Genomic DNA, 20,362 nt, shown 5'->3' on the forward strand with positions numbered 1-20,362 from the left:
CCTTTCACTAATGACGTCATTATAAGTGCGCAACAGTCCGGAAGTGGTCAGTCTGCTAGCTAATTCTTACAACATCTATCTACCTCTTTCAGACTGGTAACCAATTGAATTCTTAAGGCTGTTTGGGGTTCTATGGTAAATATCACAGAATAATCCTTTTGCTTAATTATCATGTGTATTTACTTTGGAAATGATTAAATGGTTGCTGTTTTCAAGTACGGAAGACGTTCTTTGTGTAGCTACTGGCTAGTCTCTCGGGCAAGCTAGCAAGTTAGACACTTACCATTGGCTTGTTAGTGTCTGTGATATATTATAAGCGGCTTGGATTTATGTATGTATTGCGTGTATTTATTTTAACTCATTTAAAATAAATCCCATTACTTGTATTGGTTTATGGTGTCAGGGCACTAGAGACGGTGGCATTCTGTCTCCGGTTGGTCATCCACAGAGTGGTCAAACATTTGTATGATGTCATAACAGGAAGAGATGTCAGGAGAGAGCGTGGTGAGCACGGGGTTGCCTGCAGCTACGACCCGTACCACTTCGTTCAAAGGTTCCAGCCCCAGCTCGAAGTATGTGAAGCTGAACGTGGGCGGCGCACTCTACTACACCACCATGCAGACGCTGACCAAGCAGGACACCATGCTCAAGGCCATGTTCAGCGGCAGGATGGAGGTCCTCACAGACAGTGAAGGTAGGCTCCACCCACATCTGTCCCGTCTGTCTGACGTCACGGGAGGAGGGATCTGTCCGATCCTGACCACCTCTCACCCCCTCACCCAGGCTGGATTCTGATCGACCGCTGTGGGAAACACTTTGGGACCGTCCTGAACTACCTGAGGGACGGGGCGGTGCCCCTGCCAGACAGCCGGAGGGAGACGGAGGAGCTACTGGCGGAGGCCAAGTACTACCTGGTCCAGGGCCTGGCGGATGAATGCCAGGCCGCTCTGCAGGTACAGTCCCCCTCCAGACCCCCCGTCTCCGGGACCGCCCTCCTGGGTTGTTCCCACGTGGCGACGCAGCTGTTGTGAACACGTCTCTTGACATGTTGCTTGAGGTTCCGTCTCCTGTGTTCTAGAACAAAGACGCCTACGAGCCGTTCTGTAAAGTTCCCCTGGTGACATCATCTAAGGAGGAGCAGAGACTCATCGCTACCTCTAACAAGGTTACGGTCCTCCAATCAAAGTCGTTCTGTCTGCTGTTGTACCTGCCTGTGTTCTAGGTTTGACCTGTGATTGGCTGCTGATTTCCACTTTGTGTCTACAGCCAACAGTCAAGCTCCTGTACAACAGAAGCAACAACAAATACTCCTACACCAGGTGACGATTTCTAAATTTTTAAGAGAGACGAAAATGATAAGATATTGAGCTTATTATTCACATCCCTGTTAACTACCTTGTGCCGTGACCAACCTCATATTCTGTCCTTTCTCTGGGCGTAGTAATTCCGACGACAACATGCTGAAGAACATCGAGCTGTTTGACAAGCTGTCGCTGCGCTTCAACAACCGCGTGCTGTTCATCAAGGACGTGATCGGAGATGAGATCTGCTGCTGGTCCTTCTACGGGCAGGGCCGCAAGATCGCAGAGGTGTGCTGCACCTCCATAGTCTACGCCACGGAGAAGAAGCAGACCAAGGTAACATGCTAGCCTGCTGCAGGTCTGGGCTGAGAATGGGATGTTAGGATTCTGGATTAGAGCGGGTGTTTTTGGATGATGGGTTTGTGATGATGATTCGTTCTTTAGAGTGTTTAACGTGTCGGCGTCCTCTAAGCTCCTCCCCCTGCCGTTCCTCAGGTGGAGTTCCCCGAGGCTCGCATCTACGAGGAGACCCTCAACATCCTGCTGTACGAGTCCCAGGACGGGCGTGGCCCCGACAACGCCCTCCTGGAGGCCACGGGGGGCGCCGCCGGACGCTCCCACCACCTTGACGAGGATGACGAGCGCGACCGCATCGACAGGGTTCGCCGGATCCACGTCAAGCGGCCCGACGATCGCACGCACCACCACCACCAGTGACTGCTGTCCTATCAAGCAACATCCCCCCCAGCCCCGCTCCCCCACACTCCAGGAGAGCACTCTGGTGCTGGACCGTCGCCTGTGCCTTACACCCCATGCCTCTCTCTCTCCCCCACTCTATCTCTCATCCTACCACCCTCTAGAAGTTGGCTTGGTGAGAGGGTTCAAACTTAAACTGGTTTAAAGTGGTGAATTCCCTTTTTTTGGTAGTTATCTGATGAAAGTGTTTTATTGTCTTGTGTGAAGAGGTATCTAGAGGTGTGTCGCTGTTCTGTGTGTCCCAGCAGAGTCTTGAGGTCGTGTATGCTAGTGTATGGACCTGCAGTATTTGTTTTTAATATGAAAAGGATTTTATGCATAGTCATGGCTCCAGTAGAAATCATTGTCAATGTGTGTTTCTTTGTTTCCCTCCTTACAGCCTCGATAAACAGCCAGAAAAATAAGAGCCATGCGATATGTGCAGTAGACAAGTCGGATGTTTATTGTCTAATACTGTTTTGGTATGTCATACGTGCTGTCATACATGCTCATTTGTTACTTAGTGTTAAGACACCTGATCATGGCAGGGAACCTGCTGTTCCAGAAATCCCCACTAGGAGACAGTGGTCTATCAGAGGATGGCAGCCTTCGACCAAGTAGTATCCCTCAGGTCGTGGCCTCATTTGAATTCATTCGTATTGAAATCACAATGACAATACCCATTGTTGAATATGTCAGATTTGGAGGTAATGGCGGCTGTAGCCTATTTCAGAGACCCGTAAGACATCTTTTTTTGATGACTATTTAATTAAGTGTTCCTAAGTTCCTCGCAAGTGATCATTTCAAAGGTGAGAACCTGAGCTGTGGCAGGAGGTGTTGAATGTTCCAGGGTGATTGGATGATGGAGCCCATGGCTGGAATGAATGAGTGAAACCAGACACCCCCCCCCCTCAGAGAAAGAGGCCTGGCTCCCAACAAGCTTTTAACAGCCAGAGGAATTAGACCTGTCCCTCACCATAGCAGTCAGTAAGACGCGTGTACTATGTCCACAAGCCAGATGCAAATGTGTGTCTTTTTAACGAACTTCGGTACTTCTAGATAAATCTTGTTTCTACAAACAAACATGCACACAGAATATTTTACATATACTGTATTTATACCAACAATAAAGTATTTATACCAGCTATTTATGATGCTTGTTTTTTTTTTTTCTCATAGTACAAAATTGTGGTACATATGGCTTTAAAAACAGCTGTTACATAGATATATAATCTTATAAAATTAGTGAAATATGAAGATTGTAGTTGAAAGGGAGATGGTGTAGTTTCTAACATCTATTTCCCCATACAAAACTTAATTTAACTGCTAACTCTTCAGTGACAGAAGAATCACCACCCATGTCTATTGTAAAAGTTCCTTGCATTTAGCTTACAAATTGTATGGATCAGATTGTGGGCCAATTGACGCAAATGACGAACATCCAGTCATGTAAGTGGGCGAGGCGTGAAGGCCTGTCGCAGGTGTCTGGAGGTGAGTAGGTGCTGATGTGTAGTCCAGTGCCTGGTGGCATCAAGGTCATCGGGCTCTGGTACGAGTGGACACCTACAGTGACCGAAAAACAACATTCATTTACTGATCTGACCCATTCCAAAAGCACTGGATGTCTTGACCACACACCCTCGCCCAGGTAAACCCATTCCTCACCACCATGAGGTGGCCGTTCTTGGCCTTGTACGCCATGGGCTCCTGTCCAGTGCTGAAGTCCACAGTGTTCTCTTTTCCTGCCTGGAATTCAAACTTGATGCTGGAAAAACAACAACAGGGGTCAGGTGTCAACCTGGAAGATTCTGAGAACATGGTTTCACCTTCTGAAACTCACCTTCCCTGAACCACTTTAATGGCGCCCTGCTTGTTAGCCACCACACTGAGTTTGGTCAACATTTCAAACAAGTGGTCACATTGCATGACCAGGTCACCCTAAGGAGCAGTGGATTACAAAAGTTACACCACACATGGAATTGACATTACAGCAAATGGAGGATAAACATGAAGATTACCAGATTCAGATTACGTGTCCAAGAGGTGCATTCACATTACCTTCTGTTTGACATCCTCACATGTAACATGGAAAATGACAACGTTATCAGTCAAGTTACTGACCGACACACCTGCATCCAAAACAAACATTCACACAGGTCAGTACAGCCTGAAATGGTGACAGCATTCATCAGATCCAGCCCAGGTAAATGGCCCCACTCACCTCTGAGGGTGGTGTACAGTACCCGCTGTTTGACTTTGGCTTCATCGACTATGTACGCCGCTGTTGTGGTGAGGATGAGCTGTCGATCTCTGGGCTTGAACCCATTCCTGTCATACTTCACCACAGGTACGCTGTACTGTGGGTGGAGAGAGATGGGAATGAAGAAGGAAGGAGAGAGAGCGAGGTAGAGATGGATCATTCAACCAGAGGAATATAGAGGAAAAAAGTGGCTCTTGTTTTTTTTTTTTTGGACATGAGTTCTGACTGCTATGGTACACACAAAACCATTCAAAGAGTTACCTTGATACGTTCGTTGCGAATCATTTGCAGTACTTTCATGTTTATGTCCTGTTCACCTGTGAAGAGAATATGGTGCGATAGGTCAGACTGTATTGTTAAGAGTGTGCTGGCAGGATGTGAATCAGAATCTGAATCAGAAAGGGTTTAAATCACCATGAAAGTTTGCACAGACAAGGAATTGACTTTGGCAGGAAGGGGCATACATTCAACATATAGGAGTAAATCTTAAATAAGTGGTGTAAGTTTAAACAAGTCTAACTATACTATACTATACAAAAGGTGCAAAGTCTAATTAAGTAATACAAACTAATACTAAGGGGACAGGTATGTAGAATAAAATAAATATAAAGTATAAAATAGCTATAATGTACAATGTAAAAAAAATACACAAATACAAATACATTTAGTCATTTAGCAGACGCTCTTATCCAGAGCGACTTACAGTAGGCTTACAAATAGGGTGCTTAGTGCAAAATGACATGGGTGCAAAAATGGCAAGGGTGCAATATATGGCAATGGTTTAAAGTCAACTCCTGTACTGACTGATCCTGGTGTCCAGAAAGGGTTGAGCAACACTGGCTGGGTAGCTGTCCTTCTTCCCCTTGAAGATGGCGCTGGTGATAACCTTAAGCTGAAGCTGAGAAAGAGAAGAAAAAACGCATTGGAAACATGATGTTTCCATCAGGCAGCATGTCGAGTGAGACTCCACAGACACAACCAAGCTTGGGGTCTGCAACCCTACACGCAGTCCTTCTCAAGCCCCTCATTCGGACAGGGGGGGTGCGCGTACCTGCGCTTTACGCTGCGGAGTGATGCCTCGGACGTACTTCCTGACCATGAGGCGCATGTTCAGCTGGCGCAGGATTTCGGAGGTCTGTGGGCGGAGAGAGGACGGACTGTGAGGCTCGTCCTCGTGCGGGGTGATGAGCGACAAGCCTCACCATCAGCCTGGGGTAAAACACAGGCAGCAGTACCTCCCGCATCACTGGAGGAGGGGTGAGCCAGGTGGTCTTGTCCAGAACCGTCTTGGGCAGGCTGGCTTTCAGCCGGTTCAGGTAGCTCTGTCGGACGAACACCAGATACTCGGAGTTGTCTGTTGTCTTGGCTTCCTTCCTGGTCATGTACCCTCTAATAAACCTGGGGGGACAAAAAGGATCGGTCAGCGACAGCGGTTTCTGTATCATAACTGGTGTGAATGTCCCTTCCACTATGGGACTATAAGGGGATGAAGGAGAAGTCTAGATCTGGTTGTGGGGTGATGGGTGATGATTGGCTGGGTGTCTCTTACTTCTTGATGACCTTTACTGCCCAGGCTCTCCTGTCCTTCTCCTTCCTGGCCTGGACGCCTCTCCAGCAAGTCTCAATCTTAGTGGCTGAAGGACAGAAGGCACACTGTAAATCAGGTGGCTGAGCGGTTAGAGAATCGGGCTAGTAATCAGAAGGTTGCTGGTTCGATTCCTGGCCGTGTCAAATGACGTTGTGTCCTTGGGCAAGGCACTTCACCCTACTTGCCTCGGGGGAATGTCCCTGTACTTACTGTAAGTCGCTCTGGATAAGAGCGTCTGCTAAATGACTAAATGTAAATGTAATGTAACTTTGTCCAGTCAGGCATATCACGCCGATTCGACACCTAGCTCGGATTATGTGTGTCGATTGTCTTTTGCCTTTGATTCATTCGGTTGATGGAAATGTGTCCCATACTCACCGGCTTCCTTCTGTCTTCTGAATTCTCCCTTCGCCCTGTAGCCCTTGTACTTGGCTTGGAGCCTTGTTGCTGCAGTATCAGCGTATTATTTAGAAAACGGTTGAATAATAAATATACGTACTGTGTGATGAATCTGTCAAACTCGCGGACATACCTAGTTCATGTTTGCATCTCTCGTAGGCGTCCTCCGTGGCAAACAGCGTCCTCGGATGCCTGATGAAGATTTTAGTTCTGCGGCAAAAAGGGAGAAAAAAAAAAGGTGTGAACGTTCTCCTTCCTTTGTCATTGAAAACCCAAAGGCTACAGGAGAAGCCTGGACCGGGCCTGGCCAGGATCCAGGTCAAGAGAAGACCAGGGCGTCTCACCGGCCCATGCTGTACTCGTGAGGCATGTAGCCCAGGTGTTGGACCAGCACCTCCACGCCATCGCTTGGAACTCCATGCCAATGGGGCCAGGTTGCTGGGCACAGGGGCTTGTACCTGGATCACACACCACCATCACACCAGTAGGGACCGGTAAGGTTCGCTCTTGTCTTGATTCGCAACAGTAATGACACTATATAGTATATAGATATACTGTATAGATATAATATAAAGAAAAACTATATGTAAATGCTATGTATGTAATAATAATGATGATAGATATAATGCATAATGCAAGATTGGTCAGTGATGGATGCTGTGAGTGAGATGTACTCTCTGGAACCTCTTTAAGAAGACTTCGTATCGCCGTCGGTACGCGAAGCCGGCTCGCCTGACCCGCAGATGCTCCATCAGGCCCAGGTATTTCACCTGGTGCCTGACCAGCACTTCGTCAAACCGTCCTGCGGTGTGTGTGTGTGTGTGTGTGTGTGTGAGGAAGACAAGGGGAAGGTGTTATTGAGGAAAGTAGAAGTGGTTAGGCGTGCCTGGAGGGTCCAGCGAGGGGAGAGGCAGGCGGCAGTGAGGGGCTCTGACCTGGCTGCTTGGACTCGTTGGACTTGAGGCAGCGGACGTACCAGGCCTCCTTAGCCATGAGGATCTCTGTCAGCCCCAGCAGACTGCTCTTAAACTGCGTGGCCACCTACGGACAAACAGACAAGCCGGTCGCCAACAGTCTGGGTGTCAAACACACGTGGTGTGGGTCAAGGACCAGGCTGTCCCTGACAGAGTGTGGCGAACTGCAAGTTTGATTCAAGGGGGTGGGATCAAATGAAGTGATTTCAATAAAATCACGCCATTCTTTCTGTGGGTGTTTTGTTGGTGTTTTTCTGGTGTTTTGCTGGTGTTTTGTTGGTGTTTTGTTGGAGTTTTGTTGGTGTTTTGCTGGTGCTTTGCTGGTGTTTTGTTGCTGCTTTGCTGGTGTTTTGTTGGTACTTTGCTGGTGTTTTGTTGGTGCATTACTGGTGTTTTGTTGGTGTTTTGTTGGTGTTTTGTTGATGTTTCATTGGAGCCTGCTCACTGTCTCAGGCCTCCTCCTGCTGTCTGGCTCCAGGCCAGAGAAACACTCCCGCACGATGGCGTTCTTAGAATCCCGCATCACCTGGGAGGAGGTGGAGACACACGTAGCACACACACACACAGGAACATTCATGCATGCACACACACACACATACACAAACATTCACGCACACACACATACACACACATACAGTACACACATACCATTAAGTAGATACTCAAGACTCATCAAGCAGATTTACAGCATTCGCCTCCTGTATTATTTACCATAAGTCTACAGGAGAGTAAATAATTGAGGAACCAATTGAAAAGAATCCCCTCCCTTGCCCACATCTTGGTCTCACGTAATGTTCTCTGAGGCACCTGCACACAAACTTACCTCTCTCACGTTTCTGTACAGAAGGTCGTTGTTTTTGTCGAGAAACCCTTCAGGGAAACACAAACAGACACAATCTCAGCGTGAGGACATGAGAGAGAGACAGTGAGAGAGGTCCAGAGGCGCTCAAGGAAGGTGTTTTACCTACAACGCAGTAGGTGACCTCCCCGGCGTAGTGCAGGAGACGGAAGTCTCCTCGCTCCAGGGTCTTCCGCGTCTTCTTGTCCGCTAGCATGTGCCTGCAGTCCAGGCGATGGATAGAGACCGAGAGAGACATAGAAACAGAGAGAGACAAAGAGAGACATAGACACAGAGAGATACAGAGAAACATAAAGAGACAGAGAGAGACAGAGAGAGACAGAGAGAGACAGAGACAGAGAGAGACAGAGAGAGACAGAGCAACAGAGAGAAACAGAGAGACAGAGACAGAGAGACATGCATACAGAGAGACAGAGAGGGGGATGAGGAGGAAGGGGATAGACACTAAGCCTTCTATTCTGTCAACTCACAGGGGGTGACGACAAGCTATCTGTCGGCACAATGTCCCAAGGATTTGGACTTAAGTGATGAGGGGAGGTGAAGGTTTGAGTTACACTGTTGCATTGAGAGGAGCCTTGTATCGAACTAAAGTGGCTGGTGGATGACCAGCCGGACAAAGCCAAACAGAGATGTAGTGTGTAGTGGTGGTTGTGTACACACAACAACTCTGTAAGCTAGGAAAGCTACCAGGGACTCACGTGACAAAATGCGGGTGACAACCCATCTTCTCCTCCAGTCTCTCCAGGAAGGTGAGGTCTGTCGCTTCCCCTGGCCTCAGGCACTCTTCATCCTGGGGGAACAAACCTCATGAGTTCTCCTCCTCCTCGCCCTGCTTCCAATCCTGCCAGGACTGATGTAAACATGCATGATGTGACAGTAGCCAAGATGCAGATTGAGTGTCAGGGGCTTGGTGCGATGGGATGACGCCCACCAGAACCGAGATGATGCCTCTGTGCTTCTCCTCCACCAGGTCACAGATGATCTTGTTGTTGAAAAACTGGACCGGTTCCCACTGAGGGGGTAAGACAAGGGAAAGAAAGAGAGAATCGGACACATGACTCACATTCATTAAACAAAAAGCATTGATGATGATTAAAAATAAATATATAGCTGAATATAATTTTGTCGTGAGTGAGAGTTCAGGCGGCAGAGCGGTTAGGGAATTTTATTACTCAGAAGGTTGCCGATTCGATTCCTGGTCGTGCAAAAAATGACGTTGTGTCCTTGGGCAAGGCACCTCACCCTACTTGCCTCGGGGGGAATGTCCCTGTACTTACTGTAAGTCGCTCTGGATAAGAGCGTCTGCTAAATGACTAAATGTAAAGAGCTGCCGTTCACCTCGATGCCCTCTGCCTCGTATTCCTCCTGCTCGGCCTTCAGGGTCAGCTGGATGAACAGCTGCTGCAGCTTCTCGTTGCAGTAGTTTATACAGAACTGCTCGAAGCTGTGAGAAAGTAAAACACCTCAGACCACAACGCTCAATCCGTTACGGTGTGTCTCGATCCGACTCGGTCACAGCGCATGGGGCACCCACCTGTTCACGTAAAAAACTTCAAAGCCATATATGTCCAGCAGCCCTATCACTGTCTTTCTTGATAGGTCCTGAAGACACAGAATCAGTCAATTTGTCATGACACATTTTTTTTTTAAATCATTTGAACTACGACGTGCCAAATACAACTTCCTCTTTCCTGTCTTTGCTCACCTTGTTCTCCATAGCCTCGTTAATCTTACCGACCAGCCAGGTGAAGGTGCGACCGTAGATAGCTTTAGCCAGGGCATCTCTGGCGTAGATGGCGTGGTCCACTGTGAAGGGGCTCAGGACCTGGTTGGGGAGGAACACAAACGCAAACATACAGATCTAAAGATCTCGATCTTTCCATCCAAAACGAGTCTCCCTAAAATGCCCCCGTCATCACCTCATCGGTTTTGGCTTCGATCTTCCTGTAGGTGAGTCCCTCCTGGAGCACCTGGGCACTGATTCCCAACAGCTGCAGGAAAGGAAAACATGGTTTTGTAGTTCAGGAAGATTCCAGGGCTGCGGTCAGGTGACCAGACGTCAGAGAGGGGAAGCTAGCGAGGGTTACCTTGGAGACCCAACCGAGCTCTGCGTCGGTGTCCAAGCTGGCGTAGCTTTTACTGTCGGGCTCAAACTGGACGTTTCCTAAGTGTAGAACGCTTGCGATGACCCCAAACAGGTGCTGAATAAAGACATGCACACACGCATAGACACACAGAAATGGTGTGGTAATGGTTAAATAATATCAATATCAATCGATAACAACCAATATTGCAATTAATCAATAGCCAATGTCTTCCCTAAAAGGTGTAATTTCACCTCCATGGTACTCTCGTCAAAGTCCATGATCTGCAGGGCGTTCCTCACGGTCTTCCAGTCGTTCCTGTCGTTGATCGAGGGCACGTTGGCACACTCCCCCTGTCAGAGAGAAGCAGCACAGAGTGTCACCCGCATCAGCACCCATCCCCAGCAGACCAGACACCCGCATCAGCACCCAGCCCTCGCAGACCAGACACCCGCATCAGCACCCAGCCCTCGCACCCGGGGTGGGGTGGCAGAGCCACTGAACACACACCTGGACCAGGTAGCTGTAGTGCTGGCTGTCTCTCTCCAGACCCAGGTGTCGGAGCAGCTCCTCCTCTCCTCCCTCCACCAGCTGGTAGAAGATGTGGAAGTTCCTCTCCCCGTGGTTCTGGTGCACCACCCTGGACTTCTCCAGAAGGTAGCTCAGGATGTGACCCCCCACCGCATCTCCCTGCGTGGAAGAGGCAGTTAAGGTATTTTAATATTTGAATTTATATTCGACATTGTTTACGCTGGCGTTGCTCCTTAGAGCCGTGCTACTGTACTGCTGTCAGAGCGGATACTATACGCTCCATGCTGTCAGAGCGGATACTATACGCTCCATGCTGTCAGAGCAGATACTATACGCTCCATGCTGTCAGAGCGGATACTATACGCTCCATGCTGTCAGAGCAGATACTATACGCTCCATGCTGTCAGAGCAGATACTATACGCTCCATGCTGTCAGAGCGGATACTATACGCTCCATGCTGTCAGAGCAGATACTATACGCTCCATGCTGTCAGAGCAGATACTATACGCTCCATGCTGTCAGAGCGGATACTATAGGTTCCATGCTGTCAGAGCGGATACTATAGGTTCCAGGCTGTCAGAGCAGATACTATAGGTTCCATGCTGTCAGAGCAGATACTATAGGTTCCATGCAGTCAGAGCGGATACTATACGCTCCATGCTGTCAGAGCGGATACTATAGGTTCCATGCTGTCAGAGCAGATACTATAGGTTCCATGCTGTCAGAGCAGATACTATAGGTTCCATGCTGTCAGAGCAGATACTATAGGTTCCATGCTGTCAGAGCAGATACTATAGGTTCCATGCTGTCAGAGCAGATACTATAGGTTCCAAGCTGTCAGAGCAGATACTATAGGTTCCAAGCTGTCAGAGCGGATACTATAGGTTCCATGCTGTCAGAGCAGATACTATAGGTTCCATGCTGTCAGAGCAGATACTATAGGTTCCATGCTGTCAGAGCAGATACTATAGGTTCCATGCTGTCAGAGCAGATACTATAGGTTCCAAGCTGTCAGAGCAGATACTATAGGTTCCAAGCTGTCAGAGCAGATACTATAGGTTCCAAGCTGTCAGAGCAGATACTATAGGTTCCAAGCTGTCAGAGCAGATACTATAGGTTCCAAGCTGTCAGAGCTTACCTCGCTGTTAAACTGGATGTCCATGTACTTTCCAAAGCGGCTGGAGTTGTCATTCTTCAGTGTTTTGGCGTTGCCGAAAGCCTGTGCGGAGGAATATGAAGGGACATGACATTTGGTGTGTGTGTTTCTGTAAGCGCATGAGTGCATGCTGTGTGTGTGTGTGTGTGTGTGTGTGTGTGTGTGTGTGTAGAACAGTCAGACCTCCAGTACAGGGTTGGACACCAGCATCCTATCTCTGACCCTGTCCAGCAGGGTGGTGCTGGGACAGCTGACAGCGTAGTACTGCAGGATCTTCTTGGAGGCCTCCGTCTTCCCAGCGCCACTCTCTCCGGAGATGAGGATGAAGTGGTTGTTGAGCTCCGTCAGCATGGTGTGGTAGGCGTTGTCGGCCAGGGCGTAGCTGGAGAGACACGCAGCAGGAGAGAGCGATCCAGGCTGGATTAGATTAACGCTTTGATGAGTGGTGATGAAATGATGCACCTCAACGTGCTCAAACACCATCACATACTCACATGTGTGGTGGAAGCTCAAAAAAGTTGACGCCCATGTAGATATCCATCTGTTTCCTGTTGTAGATGTCCAGATCCTTATAGGGGTTCACGGACACCAGCAAAGTGCCTATGTAGGTCTACAAGAGAGACAAACAAGTCAAAAACCAGCCGAACCGACAGGTTAGTTTTTCGTTCGTTGTTTGGTTTGTTTCCCGGACGCACGTAGATGAGGTCACCAGTGAAGCGCTTCCTCAGGTTGTCCATAAACGCCGTCTCGCTGGTCTCGTCCAGAAGGACAAAGTCCTGGATGCCCACCCTGTCCCTGGCAACCAGAGCTCCTTCCATGTCCAGCTGTCCCCCGGCTCCCCTCGCCTCGCGGCCCTGCGGACAACCATTGAAGCAGAGAAGCGTCACCCGCACAGGACGGCCAGATTGCGCACACGCAGCCCTTAGGCCTATGCCTCCCTCTGGTTGTGTGCTGATGTTTTACTTCACACCTTCTCCAGTAGTTTCACTTGTAAGACAAAGTCTTTGTATTTATCGGATATACAGAGTGGCTGTGTCATCTTTTCAACAAGACTAATGAGACGAGGCTCTGGTCAACAAATGATCGTGTGTCTAAAATCTTTCTCTCCCGGTCGCACAATACCCACTAGCTATCCTACGCTTTGGCTTTCATGACTTACTGTGTCACACACACAGTTAATAACTTCATTCACTTCTTTATTTCCATGCATGCAGCTAACGCGAGAACAGTTCAATTACATTTGCACGTCAGAATCGAGGACATTCACGCAGGATCAATGAGGGGGATTTAGGTCAAGTCGCAGGGGGCTCGTTGGCGGAGCGCTGAGCAGAAAAAGCACACTCCGGTAGCTCCACGGAGGGAGGCACGAGGGCCGTACTGGCCTTTGATGCGGGGCCCTGAGTGGACGGCCCGGCAGAGCAGACAGGAGCTAATGACCGCTCTGGAGCACATGGGGCTGTTGGCCAGACGCCCATCATCCGGAGCTCACTCACCCCAACCACAACACACCGCAGACCGGGGGCGACCGGGAGAGGGGGAGTCCCAAACAGCCCCACGGTATTTCTCTTTTCCAAGGGAAGCATAGTGGGAAAAATTCCACCAATCTGTTTTGCATTCTCGACACCAACACTTGGACCAAAGGTTTTCACAGCTTTTGTTAGTTTTTGTGTGTGTGTGTTTTTTCTTCTCCTTTGGAAGGCAGAAGTCCTTTGATTCTCAACTCTCTGTAAAAACATCTAAAAAAATAATCCATTGGATCTAATTGACACAAAGCCCCGGGTCCGCCTTCCCTACACCCCCCACCCCCACCCCCCACCCCCTCCTGCTCCAAAGCCCCCGTTTCTTCAGAGAAAGGCCAAGTGTTTTTGTCCTGTAAATACCACGGAGCAGAGACAAAAAAGATGCTTTTAAAATGCAGTCTACAATCCATTACACATATTCCCCCTGCGTATCCATTCAGTAATTATTCATTAGAAAACATTTAACGTCACAGTGAATTTCACACTGGGCAGTCGCAACACAATGGAGAAGATTTGCCCTATTTTGGGGTGAAGAGGGGGCGGGGGTTGGACAGAGGAAGGGTGAGGGCAGAGGAGGGGGGGAAGGAGGGGCTAGTATTTGTCTGATCTGAGAACCTCTGAAACGAGGCCGTCTTGAGACAACGGGACAGACTAAATAGTGCAGTAACGGTCTGTGCCCCGTTGCTTGCTGTGACACTCATTTAGTGTGCCCTGACGGGGAACAATAGGACCTTGTTCCAAGCAATCCTGTGCTGTAATTTGGACTTCATTACTCCGCTCACACGGGGCCCCATGGAGGATCGAGGGGGCCAGTCGGATGAGACATTTTTTTTTCTCTCCACCTGTCAGACCCCCACCCTCCGAATCTCACCCCATCTCCTCAACAATAGCCCTCACCCCTGCGTATCCCCACCAATAACCCCCTGCCTGACCCCCCCCCCCCCTCCCCCAAGTCTCCCCCACTTTAAGCCAATGAGACAGGTGAACAATATCATTGAAGGCACCCTATTTGAGACGTCAGAATCAATCTGGTGATGTGATGGTAGTGGTGGTGGTGTGGGATATCTGTGACACCTCCTTTCTTCATGGGAACAAACTTCTCCCTCAGGCAGTGGCAGCAGACAATATGCAGGGGGAGCGCAGGCTGCAGACCTGTCATACCTAATCAGGACTGCTAGTATGGACAGTGGTACACAGCAGGAACAACATGTGTATGTGAATCGCAACACGAACTCTACTCTTCTCAACTATACGACTACTCTACTCTCCTTATTTACATCTTGCGAAGAACAAAAGTGACAGTAAAGTTATCAAACATTACTGTAAGACAAGACAGAACAGGGTAAATATCGGTTACGTCGTGAGGCCAATCACTCATTGTCAGATCAGGTGATTGGCCTCGCCTGCTCAGACTCCAACCGATTGTCTTTTAATTAAGAGATGGTCCCTCATCATGGTCTAGAGTGTCGATGTCGCATGAGACACAGTGACCTCATCCCTGGGAAAGACGGAAGGAGGCCGGCTGACAGAGAGGGAGGGAGAGAGGGAGAGGGAGGGAGGGAGGGCGAGTTAGCGAGCGAGAGAGAGAGAGAGAGAGAGAGAGAGAGAGAGAGAGAGAGAGAGAGAGAGAGAGAGAGAGAAAGAGAGAGAGAGAGAGAGAGAGAGAGGGAGACCCTGGGCTGCCAGAGCAGGGCTCCAGGTGTGCAGGGCTCAGCCCTCCGCCATGCCCCACACTGGAAACACCTCACTTGACCCCCCTGAATCCTCTTGTGCCCCTCCAGAGGAGAGGGCCTCTAGGCCTGTCACAAGCAATCTGTCTGGTCTCCACCACACTGACTGGGCTTCTGCAACACCTACTTATACACACACACACACACACACACACAGGCAGCTGCTCGCACCCACAATATGCCTTCTCAGATCCAAGTGCAAAAAGAAAAAAAAAAAAACAGCTGAGAGGTTATTTCTGGAGGTGGAATCATAACGTTTCAGCTGACTAAGGATGTAGGTGTCCATCATGTGTATGGAGAACACTTGTCACATTTCAAAACGCCACGTAAGTCTCATCCTACCTGCATTCTTCAACGATGTCTTGGTCAGCGTTCAGTGAAGCTCTGACGATGACATCCAAGCCAGCAGCAGCGTCTCTCCTCTCCGCAGAGAAATCAGACAGGTGTCCAGAATCTTTCCATTCCAGTCGGCACTGACAGACCCAGGCACTGAGGAGGGACAGATGAAGGACTGACAGTTAGCCCGGAAACATCCGGCAGCGATGAAATCTTAAATTATAGCCTGGGGTGGTCTGTGGCCATCGTACGGTCAGTCAGTCCGTCTGTGGAGGACCAGCAGGGTCTGAACCCACAGTGCCTACAGTACCTGTGTTTTCCTCCGCCCCAGAGCAGAGCCAACTGACCCAGGCTAAGGACTCAGAGGGCCGGGTACTTAATCATTCATGTCTTGCGGGGTGGAGAGACAGAGAGATCTTATTCAGTGCTCACCTGGGTATCTAGTGCTTCACTGAGTGTAACACAAAGATGCAGAAACACAATCCAACACAACCCCCTCTCCTTCTCCCGCTCTCGCTCCCTCTCTCTCAGGCTTCCCAGCGGCACCTTAACCACCTCTGCTACCCTCCACATGGAGAGCCTAGGTCTGGTTACTGATCTTTGATTGGGATACATTACTGGCTTGTTCAAAACTGCCCTCCCCTTCCTCCAGGGAGAGATTGGTGACGATCTGATATCAAATCTCAGAGCTCTCTGCCCTGATGGAGAGGTCAATCCGATGGCAATGAGATTGGATTCAAGAGTTAGATTGATGGCTTTTGCCATCGAGTAGCCTACTGTCGCTGACTGTGCATGTTTGGAGCGGTTGACAAAAGATTGATGTCAGACACCATAAACTGTTTGCACAACATAGTCCTGTGGTCTGACTGACTTAAATGATACAAGATCAGTGTGGTTGTACCCTAAAGAAACGTTGGACGAAGATTGACGGATGATTGATGCAAACTGCTGCAACAGAGTAAACAAGATCACTGCTGACAATCCAGAGCATCGTTCATTGCCTCTTACAGGGAAAAACCTCGAAGGAGTGGTAGTGTGGTAACCTGGTTACCTCAGTAACCTGGTAACCTGCAGGTCCAAACACACGCCCACTTGGGAAACACAGGTATCTGTTTCTTCTGGCCTGATGACCCAAACAAGAGAAAAGATCAAGTTTCACTCTATTTACGGTCTTCCGAGCTGCTTCCCTGCATTCCAGCAAAGTTCGACATGACGGATATTCAGCTCGATGTTCAGACCATTTAAATTATTCACTCGCCACTCCAAAAAGTTGTCAAGGCTACTTTTGGCGGCAGCCCCCACCGGTTCTCAACCCAGCAATGCTTGTCCAATCTTAACAAGCTTTGCGCTTCCCACTGAGTCTTGATTCAGCACGAGACCCGGCAAATCCAATTACACAGGAGTCAGAGAGGTTGATTTTGCCATTATGGATTCCATGCTGAGAATGAATGTTGATGATAACACTCTCATCTGACAATTACCGGCAAGTCCCCTATTTTTATTATTCTCTTTCCCTCACTCTCTCTCCCTCTCTCTCGCTCTCTCTCTCCTCCTCCTCCTCTCTGTTCCACCCATCTTCTAATTTTTCTTTCTGTCCCTTTTTCTTTCTGTTCCTTTCTTTCTCCTTCTCCCACTCTCTCATAGTCCATTATTCCTAATTTCCCAGCAGCGTAACGAAGGCCGGGCCCCATCATTACTCTGGCCCTGGAGACGGGTCAGTGAGGTCACACTCCACAGACGCTCCTCTTTATGTTCACAATATTTCAAGAAAACATACTATATTTAGTTCTTACTCATGTCTTAGTAAACACGTTTTTTAAATTGATTCTTTTGACTTAAAAATGTCAAATGTAAAAATTAAATAAAATCTAAAAAGTCTATAACAGTTGACATTTTCCTTTCGTTGGCAGAAACATGGAGGCTTGATATGATGAGTTGCATCTCTCTGGAATGTCCTACCTGTCTTCAGGTGTTCCCCCGAAGATGAGGCCACACCCTGAGGCTCATGGGTGCTGAATCCCAAGAGAACGAGAAAAGTACTTTGGCTCCATCATACCCTTTGATCTGTTGAAAAGGCCTGTCTTCCACCAAGCACACTGCACATGCTCTTGACCCTGGTCACACAAAGGTCAACACCATTGACCTCTCCGAACCTTTAAGATGGAGTCTCTATGATCCTCCAGTACAAAAGCCTTGTGACAGAGGTCCGGAATGAGCCTTTAGACAGCGGAGTTTAGACCAGCACCGTGTCAGACAACTGACCAGTGGGGGAATCTGCAGAAAGCGATTCTACTTCATCAATGGTTTAGCCTGTCTCCCCTGCAGTTCAACCACCTTCATCCTCCACTCTCCGCCTGATGCAAACAGACAGCTGTTGTGTTGGTGCACTTTGATAGGTGCAGACTCAAAGTCAACTGCATTTCGCCAAACTGTCGTTTGACATTCTCTTGACCCTCGAGCATTTGAAGAACATCCTGGCCACTGTTGAAGTTGACCAGGTCACTAACCTCCGGGCCAGAACAACCGCATGCCTCGTGGATTCGTTTACAAATGCGTTCCAGTGAACAAGATGCCCCCATAAAAGGAGCGTAAACACACGACCATTCACTACTTTTTCACCAACCCACGGATAAAATACAAATATTCATCTCCTCAGACTTTTTTATTTGACTAGGAGCCCCTTGACCCGGATGCTTGACAGAGCTCACAGCCCCACCATCTACACCCACAGCCCCACCATCTACACCCACAGCCCCACCATCTACACCCACAGCCCCACCATCTACACCCACAGCCCCACCATCTACACCCACAGCCCCACCATCTACACCCACAGCCCCAGCAGGCTTGACCCTCATCAGAGAAAACAAAGGTATAGCCAGGACCCTCCATACAGCACCTTGGATAAGTATGGGAGACAGCCACTTCCTCTGCCGCCAGAAGGTCAGACTGGCTGGCAGGGAATCTGCTAGGGATCCTGGAGGACACTGTCTGTGCCTGCAGGGCAGATTAGAGGGGTGAGGCGACCCCCTTCTCCAGAGGACAGCAGTGTTTTTGGTAAACAGACACAATGGAAGACAATAACATTACTGATCCACCATCTTGTTGTTTTTGCTCATTAGTCGGAGGGAGGAATGTCTTCACACTTCAACCATGGGGAGTCCTTCACTGGGATGGTCCGGTCTCCTGCAGGGGGGACACAAGCTCTACTTTGTTTTGAAACAGTTTTGGTGGCCTGACTTGGTTGCGTGCAAACGTACGCCTCATGCCTAGGGACTATTTCCAACACTGCTGTGGACGTTTCTACTACTGTGGTAATCACCATTAGGGCCTGACTGACTTATAAGGGAGTCTCACAGTATTGTATCTCCTGTTAGTTGGTTACTCTTTGTAATTAGAGTTTCACTCCCTACTCTGAAAAACAAAAGACATTGTGCAAATTCAACAAGTAGACAATAGCATGTATGTCACATCAGTGTCCTCATAGGAATATCTCACCCGTAATATCTGCACATATTTGCACATACCATACTTATGGGAGAGCTGTCTAGAACAATGGTCTGGTCAGACGTCTATAGACATGCATGAGTCAGAAAGGAGACTTGGGCCCCCAATCAGAACACTTGTGGAGTAAAGCTCCATGGCTAAGAGCCGTGAACTCCACGGGCTCTAGGACCTACAGGGGTTGAGTCTGTGGGACAGTCTTATTTTGTCCGTTACCTTCATGCATGTAATCATTGATTGTGTCCATTGTGACAGGGCGATTTACCATCTGTAGTGTCCCATGGGGTTGACACTGCAGTCATTGGCTCTATCCCCACAGAATTAAAGGATTTTTTCTCAATTTTATTTTCACAGAACACAATCTTTAAAACATAATGAATGAATATATTATAAAGGGTGTAAAAATATATACAATAAATAAATTACAATTAATAGAATATTTGTGTAGAAAAGCTTGATGCATTTCCAATGTAATCATATATTTAATTCCTTATATTAAATAAGAGTAAGATAGAGGTGTATTCAGGGGACCATCTTATGATAAGTGTCAGCTTTACCTCCTGTTGTGTTCTTGGCTCGTGTAGCCAACCCCTGGCTACAGCCCGTGCGCGCCGCTCCGGCTCAATTCCCGCTGCACTACGGAGAAAAACGCGGGTGCAGCGGCGGGGAAACAAATTGTCAACAAGCACTCTCTGTAAAATTCACATTCGCTTGAAGCCACAAGTAGCGACACACACCATCAGGAAAAGGGATTTCAATAATCGGGATATTACAAACTTGGTGCCAAATTCTGGAATGTCTCCAATCTAAAAGGAACGTAAAACATTTGTCACTTTTATATATTTTGTTTTATTATTATTTGCATTGCTTTAAACTTATTTATGTTCCTCAAGAATTAGTTCTCAGTGAGGCAACTTTTTTGTACTAATACGTTGGATTATCAGACAGTGCATTTAAATCTATGGTTTTGAGAAGTCCTTAACTATTTGCCAGGATCAACCGACTACTGGACAAAAAGTTATGCAATTATTTATGAAATTGCAACTGTCATCTTATTGCACAAAGCCTAGCTGGACGTATTAGGGAAACATTTACAAATAAATGCATGGAGGTGTTGTTAGCCTGCAAACTCACTCTATAACTACGAATGCAATTGAGCAGAAACTTCAGGTTGTTCTCTTTTAGTTAGTTTTCTATGCGTGAACGGTGTGCAGTCTTCAGTAGGACTGTCACGACCAGTTAGATTGGCTCCTGTCACATTTGGGATCCTGCCCTCTCAGCAACAAGAGGCTCCGTGAAAGCGCACTGCGCATGACAGCATGCTGGACAGCTCCAGAGTGGGAAATTTAAAAACAGTTTTGGGGGAAACAAGTGCAGGTCAGTC

The 20,362-nt window shown here is 48.3% G+C and overlaps 2 protein-coding genes across 2 annotated transcripts; one reads left to right on the forward strand and one right to left on the reverse strand.

Annotated features, from left to right (window-relative positions):
* Nucleotides 1-35: 35 nt before the first annotated feature.
* On the forward strand, nt 36-3,181 carry kctd10 (potassium channel tetramerization domain containing 10). Its single transcript, XM_067231076.1, has 7 exons — nt 36-135; nt 481-694; nt 784-953; nt 1,079-1,165; nt 1,267-1,319; nt 1,442-1,637; nt 1,797-3,181. Exons 1-7 carry the CDS (start codon nt 133-135, stop codon nt 2,016-2,018), a joined length of 945 nt encoding a protein of 314 aa, XP_067087177.1. The 5' UTR covers nt 36-132; the 3' UTR covers nt 2,019-3,181.
* A 391-nt stretch (nt 3,182-3,572) lies between these two features.
* Nucleotides 3,573-12,721, reverse strand: myo1ha (myosin IHa). The gene is made up of 31 exons (XM_067231075.1): nt 12,584-12,721; nt 12,383-12,498; nt 12,072-12,270; nt 11,871-11,951; nt 10,711-10,890; nt 10,455-10,553; nt 10,204-10,317; nt 10,036-10,107; nt 9,822-9,941; nt 9,651-9,718; nt 9,455-9,560; nt 9,048-9,128; nt 8,815-8,906; nt 8,222-8,316; nt 8,081-8,127; nt 7,703-7,783; nt 7,219-7,324; nt 6,968-7,085; nt 6,628-6,741; nt 6,417-6,493; nt 6,263-6,331; nt 5,846-5,930; nt 5,532-5,694; nt 5,348-5,431; nt 5,101-5,194; nt 4,558-4,613; nt 4,258-4,393; nt 4,095-4,165; nt 3,877-3,974; nt 3,702-3,801; nt 3,573-3,599 (listed from the first exon to the last, which is right to left on the reverse strand). Exons 1-31 carry the CDS (start codon nt 12,704-12,706, stop codon nt 3,573-3,575), a joined length of 3,072 nt encoding a protein of 1,023 aa, XP_067087176.1. The 5' UTR covers nt 12,707-12,721.
* Nucleotides 12,722-20,362: the final 7,641 nt, after the last annotated feature.

The sequence above is a fragment of the Osmerus mordax genome, chromosome 28 (genome assembly GCF_038355195.1).
Source record: "Osmerus mordax isolate fOsmMor3 chromosome 28, fOsmMor3.pri, whole genome shotgun sequence".
NCBI lineage: Eukaryota > Metazoa > Chordata > Actinopteri > Osmeriformes > Osmeridae > Osmerus > Osmerus mordax.

Coding starts and splice junctions, on each gene's coding strand:
- kctd10 (XM_067231076.1), top strand. Junction 695..783: donor GGTCCTCACAGACAGTGAAG/GTAGGCTCCACC, acceptor CCCCTCACCCAG/GCTGGATTCTGATCGACCGC. Junction 954..1,078: donor AATGCCAGGCCGCTCTGCAG/GTACAGTCCCCC, acceptor CCTGTGTTCTAG/AACAAAGACGCCTACGAGCC.
- myo1ha (XM_067231075.1), bottom strand. CDS start 12,706: ATGGAAGGAGCTCTGGTTGCCAGGGACAGGGTGGGCATCCAGGACTTT. Junction 6,332..6,416: donor GAGATGCAAACATGAACTAG/GTATGTCCGCGA, acceptor CTGATACTGCAG/CAACAAGGCTCCAAGCCAAG. Junction 5,195..5,347: donor CTCCGCAGCGTAAAGCGCAG/GTACGCGCACCC, acceptor TCTCTTTCTCAG/CTTCAGCTTAAGGTTATCAC.